The sequence below is a fragment of the Perna viridis genome, chromosome 8, assembly GCF_037379345.1.
Source record: "Perna viridis isolate PV_CMFRI_1.1 ecotype Kerala chromosome 8, ASM3737934v1, whole genome shotgun sequence".
NCBI classification, from domain to species: Eukaryota; Metazoa; Mollusca; class Bivalvia; order Mytilida; family Mytilidae; genus Perna; species Perna viridis.
The window spans coordinates 6781288-6791940 of record NC_142452.1 but is presented as its reverse complement, the minus strand read 5'-3'; the positions used below and the strand labels follow the sequence as shown (position 1 = coordinate 6791940).

General features: G+C 33.1%; 1 protein-coding gene across 4 annotated transcripts in view; it reads left to right on the top strand.

Annotated features, from left to right (window-relative positions):
• The first annotated feature begins 123 nt into the window (after nt 1–123).
• Nucleotides 124–10653, top strand: part of LOC148609126 (uncharacterized) — a 30854-nt gene continuing 20324 nt past the window's right edge. For 2 of the 4 annotated variants that reach the window (XM_088540801.1, XM_088540799.1), the window contains exons 1-5: nt 125–218; nt 6080–6260; nt 7766–7968; nt 8267–8350; nt 8592–8710. In XM_088540801.1, coding sequence (XP_088396927.1) covers nt 6086–6260; nt 7766–7968; nt 8267–8350; nt 8592–8710 — 581 coding nt within the window. In that variant the 5' untranslated portion in view covers nt 125–218; nt 6080–6085. Of the gene's footprint in view, nt 219–6079; nt 6261–7765; nt 7969–8266; nt 8351–8591; nt 8711–10653 lie in introns of all 4 variants that reach the window. The other 2 variants (XM_088540802.1, XM_088540800.1) reach the window with 2 other exon arrangements.

Here is a 10653-nt window from a genome sequence, read left to right as displayed (position 1 = left end):
AAAAAAGAGATACATAATGTTTGCTAGGATCAATTGAACTTTCACATCAGCAACCAAATAACAGAAAATTTATTCACCCCCCAAAAAAATGTCAAAATTCGTTTACCGTGGACGTCACTTCCGTTTTCACATACGGGCACCTTACAAAAATGGTTGCCGACTTGTCGCTGCAAATAATGCGGCTATAAGTAAAACTATTTCATTAACAGTAGTTTGAGGTACCTTATTAATTCCCTGCTTCTAATACATGAAAGCTCATACTATTCAAATCCTACTGATGCATAGATAATCGTCCTCTTTTCGTGAACTGTTTAAGACCTATTCCTTCACAGTGTCACTGACACTGTCAGTGAGATAAAAGCCTCATCGATTACGATTACAGTATTTCATGTAAAAGGCTTATGTATTGTCATTTTTCAGTACCTATGAAGTTTGGTTGTGTCTGATTCCTTTGTTTCTTTGTCACATACGATACTTCATGTATACATAGTAAACTTCCTAATATTTGGGCCATTGGCTTGTGATAAAGAGTTGCATTGCCCCTGCCCCAGTGCTGGTCGTAGAATAGACAAGAACTAACCTGGTACTCTGAGGTATTTTCTTAGAATTAAATTCACAAAAAAAACTGAGAGGTGCATTATTTCCTTGGTATCCAGTGCCATAGTACCACTTCTTAAATGAAATGAGACCAAATTCTAAAAGGAAGGCGAGTGAAACACACTACCAATGATTCAACCCATCAATACATGCCAATAATGTAGTGAGTATCCTATTCTCTAGCTACAACTCGTATGGTGGAGATCTGCAAAATTACTATTTTTAAAATGTTTATGTGGCACTACAAATAAGCTTCTATGTACAGCTAAGAATCCATATTTGTTTAAATACATAACCTATTGTGTATACAGTGCGCCATTAACAAAACTTATTCACATTGTCACTTGTCTATACATGCTTATCAATAGACTTTATTATGGCTTCAGCATTAGCTTACTAAGATTCTACTTCTCTTTTATTACTAATATTTAGAAGGTGAAACCTTTTAATGCTCCCGAAGAATCATTAATTAAAAACATCTTTCTTAATTTTTGTCAGTTCTGATTTGTTATATTATACTTATAACCTTCCAATATGGTAAATTTTATATGTTGTTCAGTTTTAATTGTCCTAAAGCATTATTCTAATTGTCATGGTCTGAAATGTCTATGCACCAAAATGTCCGGCATTCCTTAGGAATTTTTGGATGTCATGGTCTGAAATGTCAGGATTGAATTGTCCTGCATAGGTAAACATTATGGTTTTCTTAAACTGCAAAACATCTTAAAAGATTTCTTTTATTTCATTTGTGTTCATTTCATTCTGTTTCAATTTGTATCATTTTATTTTATTTTTGTTTCGTTTTATTCATTATTTCAAATTGTTTTGTTTAGATTCTTCTTTTTTATCGATTCTTTTTGCAATTTTTAAGTACCTAAGAATTATGGGTAATATTGATTACTTTATTTTCATAAACATCAGGGCACCATTGAAACTTTTCACCGATTAAAATTTTTATTTGTATACACAGTGAATATTAAGGTTTCTGACATAAACTGTTGCTGTTTTTCGAAGGCAGTTGGGCCTGGCTGAGCAACTAACCCTATGATTCATAAAAACCCTTTTAAATACCCATTGGTAGTATCATAAGTCAATTTGTGATCTGATTAAAATGTCTTGATGGCACTGTTGTAATTAAGGTCTGAATATGAGCCTATTCACAATGAGGAAAAAAATGGCTCTATAATTCTTTTAAACATTTGATTCAACTTTTTGTTTATTTCTCTTTACCAACTGCTATGTTACACACAATACTGTTAAGATATCACAACATGTTATCTCTTTTCCGATAATTCAAACAAAAATGGCATCCTTTTAGGAAGAGACGAGTTCGTACCGACCGCTACAATATGTTTCAATAAAGTTTCAGTCTAATAAATTTTTTACATGATTATTGATACTCTTGATCAGCTTATATCAAGAGACTGGATATTTTGAACAAGAAATCATTATGGAATTAGTGGGATCAGGGAAAAAAGTGAACAAAATGAAAATTCCAACAGAATGTCACTGTCTGAAAGTTTCTATTCTAGTGCTGCTAAAAAAGACAAAATCAAAAGGACAATGCAATGCAAGAAGCTTTGCTTTGCTCAATCACATATTAATATTGCTGTAATAAATTTGGTAAGGGGTAGAGGTATACACTACACTCAGCGACTTGTGTTCCTCTAACACTCAAGTCGGAGTTATAAATCCGTTTTAGTCAGTGAAACACAGTGTCAGATGGATGTTTTCAGGGTGAAATGTGAGTGTTTCACCCACCCAGCTGGGACATTGTATATTCCAATTGTTAATTGTGTACGGAGAACCACCAACCTTGGCGAAAAATCACCCAGCACGGTGAAGTTAATCTCATTGATCTTCTACGACAATATGAATGTTAGTACCCGAGCTCCCAGGTCACTGATCTCCAAAATTCATTAAGGACGTGAAAATTCTTAGTCCAATCACCAAAATTGATACTAGATCTAGTTGATTTGTCCAGCTTTAATCCAAGGCGTTGGTACAATAAAACAGCGGTTGAGATGATTAGCACATGGTATGAAAGATTGACAAATATAACATGAAAATCGTGAAAAATAGACATTTATCATTGATACATAGTATGTACATATGTATCAATGATAAATGTCTTTTTTTACGATGTAATACTTCATAACTGTCCTGTTTTGAGTAATTATAATTAATTGTAGTCCATGTGATGACCAGACATTGTAAATATTGTGTTCATTTAAATTTCAAAAAATTTTCAAAACCATTTAACAAAACTTATTATTGAAATAAAGATATATGTAGGTTGTATTTGAAACGTAGTTTAAATAAGAAATTTCTCAGACTTAACTTCAAGCATTTTAGCGGTCGAAAACAACGGGCTGTACACATTATCTCGGGATCTGTAATTAGTTTCTTTTATTTCTAGAAAAGTCATTCAATTATTAAAACTTATCTGAAACTAAAATTGTCACCAGACTATTTTTACAAGTCCATCACTCGAATCAAATTACAAAAATCAATATTTCCAAAGTATTTTATTTATATTTATAAATAATAATTATCAATTAACTAATGCAAAATTAAAGTTTCAAAAGATTTCATTATTACTTAATCAAAACATGACGTGATACATGTATTTCTACATGATATCTCCCACTCATCATAGCTGTAAATGAAAAAAAACAACACATCAACAAATGATAAATATGTACAAAATATATAAAATAAAGATGATGCCGAATTTTTAATGACCAGTGTTCTAGGATTCCTGTTTACCGTTACCTGGGACAAGTGAAATTTGGGTTAGGGAAAGATAGGTACTTAGTTACACTTTCCCGTGGTAAGTTGGAAACGTCATATGCTGTAAGGATTTGTTTTGTTAATAAAGCAGTCATTGGCTGTGGGAAAGTTGATTTTAAATTAATTTTTCCCAAGTAAACCTCAATTTCTGAAAAATCTTAGAACACTGATGACAGGACTTAATTTTTCTTATCTTAACTGCTCCGAATTACTGGAGAAACAGAAACACAATATACATCATATCTTGCAATGAATTCCCCGGTATGCTTCATTATTATTGCAATATACGAACGGACGGTGTTGGCTAGGTCAAATCTGGGTGGTAAACACTCAAAATGTTGGTGTAACACAGAGTTTCCCTCAGGTCGAACTTGAGTGTTAGAGAAACAAAGGTCGTTGAGTGTAGTGTAGATTAGAAATTCAATTTCATGAATATATGATTCAGTCAATCATTCAGTCAGCAGGTTAATTTCATTTTGTCCAAAATATTTAGTTACTTACATATGTAGCTTAAAGAAAAATTAATATTTATATCAATAAACGAAAATGAATAAATGAAAATGCTGGCTTACATTGTGTGCATGTAAGTAATATAAACACATAATTTTAAAAAGCATTAGTAAATGATGCGTGACTGCGTTCACTTCTCCCTACTGTCTCTCTGAAAGAGAAGTCACTTCTCCCTGTTTTTCTCAAGTAGCTTGAGCCCTGAAAGGGAGATATTTGACAAGAAATTTAAAATGTTATTTTATGGATTTAGATAATAAAGTTCTATGATCCGTACTCAGACCTTAATTATTTTTAATTAAGTTGAATGTAACAGTTACCATTCTTTTCCCAAGTTTTTAAAAGATTCTATTTAATTTTTTTCTTCTTCATAGAATAGGAAACAATCATAAAAAATCACCATCAAGGCTCAGTTTTAAGACCTACAGACGGTAACATTCATCCAACATTATCTCTGGGAAAATTAGGATAATCTGACTGAATACTATGTTAGGGTGCCATAGATTCTTACATTCTTACTTTTTTGTGTAAATAATTTTAAGAAAAGGTGTATGCCTTTGATGTCCGGAATTTTCTTTGCATTGTGCTGCACGTTGTCCCACAGTTTGTGCTCTCTAGAAGATCAAACATTCTGCTACACGCTGTCCCACAGTTAGTGCTGCCTAGAAGATCATACATTGTGCTACACGCTGTCCCACAGTTTGGGCTGCCTAGAAGATCATACGTTGTGCTACATGCTATCCCACAGTTTGTGCTCTCTAGAAGATCATACATTGTGCTACACCCTGTCCCACAGTTTGTGCTCTCTAGAAGATCATACATTCAAATCTAATTAGCATCCATTTACATGTTGTTCCAATTGTGCATATCATTAAAATATGCTAATCTTTTTGGAGAGAGAGCTTTACATCTGATGTTTCATTGATTGATAAAACACATCTTCAAACTATTTATCTAAGACACCCCAACAATATTAAGTAGACTACTTTTATTGATCCCCCGTGCAGGTCCTGGTGTTAAAAGAATAGGCCTGCAGCAGCGCTAAGCTTGTCGTAAAAGGCGACTAAATAGTGCTCAGAACCTTAGCCAGGGCTAGTGTGCTCTGCCCAACTGGGATGTGTGCCCCAGGTGGTGGAATGGGGTACCCTTGGCGTGTTACATGCTGGAAAACCTGACCGCAAACCATATTGGTGCACCATGTTGGGAAAGATGCCACGTTCCTCGCACATTAAAGAACCCTACTGTGGTATTCTCCCGGAGTAGGAACCATAGGGCTCCGCCACAGGAGGCTAAATTGCCCGACCCTACCCACCTCTCTCTATTTCCAGTGGCAATCTAAATTTGTCGACCCCTTTTTCATTTCATCATCATTTCATGTTCATTTTATCATCAATGTTCATCGTCTGAATATAGCTGAAATATTGCTGCTCGGACGTTAAACCCCAACAAACAAACAAACAAACAAACTTTTATTGATCACTGCATATTGCCTATTTTCTACATATATCTAAAATAAAATATGAATAGAATAAAAGAAACAATCACTGGAATTGAATGTTTCATTTTTTATGTTCCATCGATGTGTATAAGTGTGACCAGCGTGGTTGAAAATGTGCTAAGGTCAACTCTTATACATGCCGATGAAACATCAAAGAAGAAAAAAATTTAAAATATACTTACAAAATCCCATGAGGTATGCCAAATATGAGATTAAAATTGCTTGTATAAATTTTCATGTATGCATGGTTTTCCAGGACTATCAGGATGAATTAATCAACAGTTGCAATCTTGCATAATTGAGAAACATTTTCCTACTTAATTCAGAGTAGGAAACTCACTCAAATTCTAGCCAGTCCTGAGAATTTTTCATTATATTTACTATATGGCTATATAGATTTTTGCTAAAATTAGCCAGCCCTGCCAAAAAATAGCCAGTCTCTGGCTAACGGGCAGGCCACTATTTCTAACTCTGCTTCATTTGATTTGTACAATAACAGATTATCAAAGTTATTCCTGTTGAGGGTAGGATGCCAAAAAAATTGAAACAATTTCTTTTAAGGATTTGAACTAATTGAAATAGCTCAGAGTGTGCAAAATGGTTATTTTACCTTAACTTTTTAAGATTTTGAGTTGTACTAACACAGCTGAATTCTATACATTCAAAACATTTTATGTCTTGTAGGGAAATATGGATGCCTTTGAGAATGTAAAAGAATTTTCACCTCCACGTCAAGATGAAGACGAGCTTGGCAAGGATGATGAAGATGAAGAAGAAACTGATGATGAGGAAGATGATGATGAAGATGGAGATGAAAGTGGAGATGAAGAAGAAGGGGATGATGATGAATTGGGAGAGGATGAAGGTGTCAAATCTTATTTGTTCTCAAACTTTTTTTCTTCTTTTTGATAACCTGTTCAAAGTTGGTTTGGTTTGCATACCTGCCAACTTACATGATTTTGACTATTTGTTCCGCTAACATTTTTTTGTTTTTGTTTTTTTCAGGTCAAATTTATCGCAAAACCAGATTTTGTTAAAATAACATATAAAACTCAGAATTAAAACCCTTAAATTTATATTTCAATCTCATTTCTTTGACTATAAGACTCATAAATCTCACAAAAGTTGTTAATTGCTGTCTATATAGGTAAGGATGTGTTTTATGACAGGTAAAAAAGCTGATATGGGTTATCAATGATAATTGACAATTATAAAATGAATCCCAATTGGATCTACCACTATTTTATGAACAGCCAATATTTTTTAAAGATTTATTTCTATTAATTTGACAAATACTTTCAATTTAACAGATCTAAAATGTGTAGAACCACTTACGTTAACAAATTATAAAACAAATCATGGAATTACCATTGATTGTACAAAATGAGTGTCCAACACTGCAGTCTTATTTTTCAAATTTCCTGTAATTTCAACAGTGCAGTATATTTCCCAAAATTTTTTTTTTAATAGTTAAAAGAAATACTATTCATTTTAAGTAGTGATGATTTTGGAAATTTGGTAGCAACATTCTTGAATATTCATTACATTTCCTCAGATACTGAACCTCATGGTATTCATTTAATGAAAAGAAAGAGTTGCTTAAATGCTTCTTTTTTATTATTTTACATAGACATATAGACCAAGACTGCAGTGAAAGAAATTAGCAGTAGACCTACAGACCGAGACTTTGTAAAATCAAGCAGGTCTATGATGAAATTGGCTCAAGTTGCTTTAAAATGTGTCCATACTTGCCCCAATGTCTGCATTTGTAATAAGCCCTGTGAAGCATTTTATTCCTAATAAATTGTAATTGGCTAGTTCCCTGCCAATATGTACACTTCTTTCAGCGGCTGAGGTGCTCTAATTTATTATTGCAAGTATAAAGTATTGTATGGTTTTTCGCAGAATATAACTGAATTGTACCATTCACAAATGTATTAAAAGTTTCATTTGGCAATTTTACTTAACCACGAGTTGGTTATTCTTGAAATTACACTTTTCCCTGGCGGAAAATAGCTTGCTACTGGTAACAGGAAACGGGAATCCTAGAACACTGCCTCTAAAAATTCCAAAAAGACATTGAACCTGGATATATGCATTTTAAGTGCATGTTCTGGATGTATTTTATCAAAAGCAGTCAAATATTTTCCTGGAATATGTGTTTTAAAATCATATTTGTCATTTCAAATTCTAAAGGTCCTCTGTCAGATATTGAGAGTTCCAGACCTCAAACCACCCCTTATTTGAACCCTGCAGGCTTTTTGGGAAAGACTGAGAATCAACATATAAAAAGGATTAAAATCATATTATATCCATGTTGATAATAACACAGCTGCTCAGTAGGCACAGCTATTAATAATAAAAAAAAAGAACCTATTGTGTTTTCAGAGTGGGTAACTGATGATGATGATGCTGAAGACAGCCAAGATGTAACCTTGGTAACCAGTGATGATGATGGAGAAGGAGGAGAAAGTTGTCCTATTTGTCTGAATAAATTCCGTGATCAAGATATTGGAACACCAGAATCATGTGATCACTGCTTTTGTTTGGAATGCATTCAAGAATGGGCAAATGTATGTTTAGCAGAGTTTGTGAATTGGTTTAACAATATACTGGAAGAATTTATGTTACATTTGTTTTGTTAGATTAGATATTGATTTTTATATGACAGCAAAATTGTGGTTTTATTATGTTATGCTGACATGGTATTTAAACAGATTTAAAAGTCATGCAAAAATTCTCCAAAATACAATGTACCCCATTCTTTGCTTTTGTATTACTCAGTTCTTTCAGAATCTTATGGGAAGGGCACTTTATTAATAGTGTAGTAAAATCTCTGTTAAGTGAGTCAATATTGTGTTTCTTTTTCAGAATGTGAACACGTGTCCTGTAGACAGACAGGTTTTCCATTTGATACTTGCGAAACATGCTTATGGTGATAGGGTCTTTAAAAAAGTGAGTTTCAGAAAGATTGAACATTCAGTTTGTTTCATTAATTTCATTGTTCTTTATCCATACAATCCCCATTCATTTTAATTACTTTTGTCAATATTCAGTTATATTTTGGTTCATATAAAGAGTTCATACAACATCATAACAATATAATTTTATTGCAAACTCCCCAACTTAAGATTTTTATATTATATGATTTGGTTTTATTTTTTTTAACAGAAAATTGTATGCTTATTATATTCAGATTCCGGTTGAAGATAGAAAGATAGAAGATGAAGAAGATGAAGACCCTACTTACTGTGAGATTTGTGGTCGCTGTGATAGGGAAGATAGACTACTATTATGTGATGGCTGTGATCAAGGGTAATGTAATTCCTTATAATAGGAATATTGTGGTCACCATGTACATATTTTTTTTGATGAATTCTGTTATATGAGCAAATTAAATTTGGCTGATACTTATATTCTTAGCAATGAGTCCTGAAGTGCATGAAATATCTGCCATGGGATGTTACAGGATCAGCTATAGGTTATTGTGTTAGTTTTTGTCAAATTCTGGTGCATAGACAGATAAATTTATCGTCAGATTCATATAAAGAGATTGAAGTTATTTTAGATATTTGTGTTGACCACAGCTCTAGTAGACAAAAAAAAAAATACCTACACCTGCCAGTAAGCCACTAGACCTGATTTCATAGATAGCCTTGATAGAACCCTGAGCTTAATAACACGAGGTGGTTTGTATTTTATAAAAGGGGCAATTTGTTCATTTTTGTTGTGTTTTTATTGCTATGGGTCTGGATCTTTTTAGAAGTTAATTTTCAAAATAAATGAATGGAAATAATGTTAGATAATGGGAACCCAAATTTTGAAGACAAGAGAAAATATTATCTTAAAACTTGAAAGGGTGCAGACTTTCCATTGATTAACTTGTTATTGAAGCCTTGTGTAGACATTAACCCAGTGGTTCTGAAATGTTTGGTGCCTCTTCGTCCAGACATACACTTTATTTTGTTCCCTTATTTCAATGGAAGATTGTTTTTGAGGAGTAGGTTTCGATCCCCCTTCAAAGTGTCACCACATGTTTACCTTGATGTACCTTCATTCGTAACTACTCCGTTATTTCCTGCACTTCAAATTCTGACCTTTGTGTTACAAGAAAGGCTGAGAAATTCCTATTTGGTATACCTTGATATATTAATATTGAAGAATGTTTGAAGTATGCCTGTCGAATTAAGAAATGACTAATTACAGGTACATTTCTGGAAAATTCATCTGGACCATCAGACTGGTACATTAAAGCATTTTGCTAGACTGTGACTGATTTTACTAGATATGTTGCTAGCGGACCAATAATAATTTCGAACCCTGGATTATTTTTATAATATTTTTTACATTTGTGTCAAATGAAAAGATTAAATCCTTGATAAAATATAGGCTTATATATATTTTGTTAGATCGAGGTTACAAAAGAATTCACACATTCTTAAATATTGTTATCTACTTTAGAAGTACATGTTACATCCTGCAATGAGTGAATCTTTTGAAATTGTTTTTCAAAGTGCCATAGCACAAAAAGGGAGACTGGGATTGATTGTAGGGATTGTGACTTGAGCCTAGTAAGGATAAGGAGCCACAAAAGGACTAGAAACATGTGGTTTTTTTTTGGTTTTTTTGTTTTTTTTTGTTTTTTTGTTGGTTTCTTTTTTTTTTGAGTTCTGAATGATAACTTGTGTAACTAATAGAAAGGTTTGGATTAATTTTGGATGTTTTTGCCTGGAACCGTATATGAATAAGGGGCCAAAATATGATCACTTCAAATCTGGTAAAATTTTTATCCTGTGTCAGATATCTAATTGTATTCAAATCTCAAAGCTGTATCAAGTTTAAATGATGTGTCTTAACTTGTTTAACTGTTCAGGGTTTGACATCTGTGGTTGTATCAAGCTGTGCCCTGCAAAACATTGTATTTAATAAAATTGGAGAAGTCCCCCTGCCCCATGTCTGTCTGTCCACTTATCTTATAGAGGAACCACTCAATGAATTTTTATGAAATTTTATAGAAAGGTTCAACTGGCACTAGAAGTTGTTTTGCTTGAAGAAATATTGATTATCCTCAGTCACAAGGGGCATACAATATTTCTCTTCTCTAAAGTGGAGCATTGGAGGAGAATCTGTTTACCCATGAAATCGGTAGAAAACTCGGTAATTTAAAGTGGCAGGAAAACTCAGGCAGAAATTTAATCACTGCCTTGGGGTTAAAATGACACACATTTTTAATCAGGGATGATTTTTTTCTGCTTTTT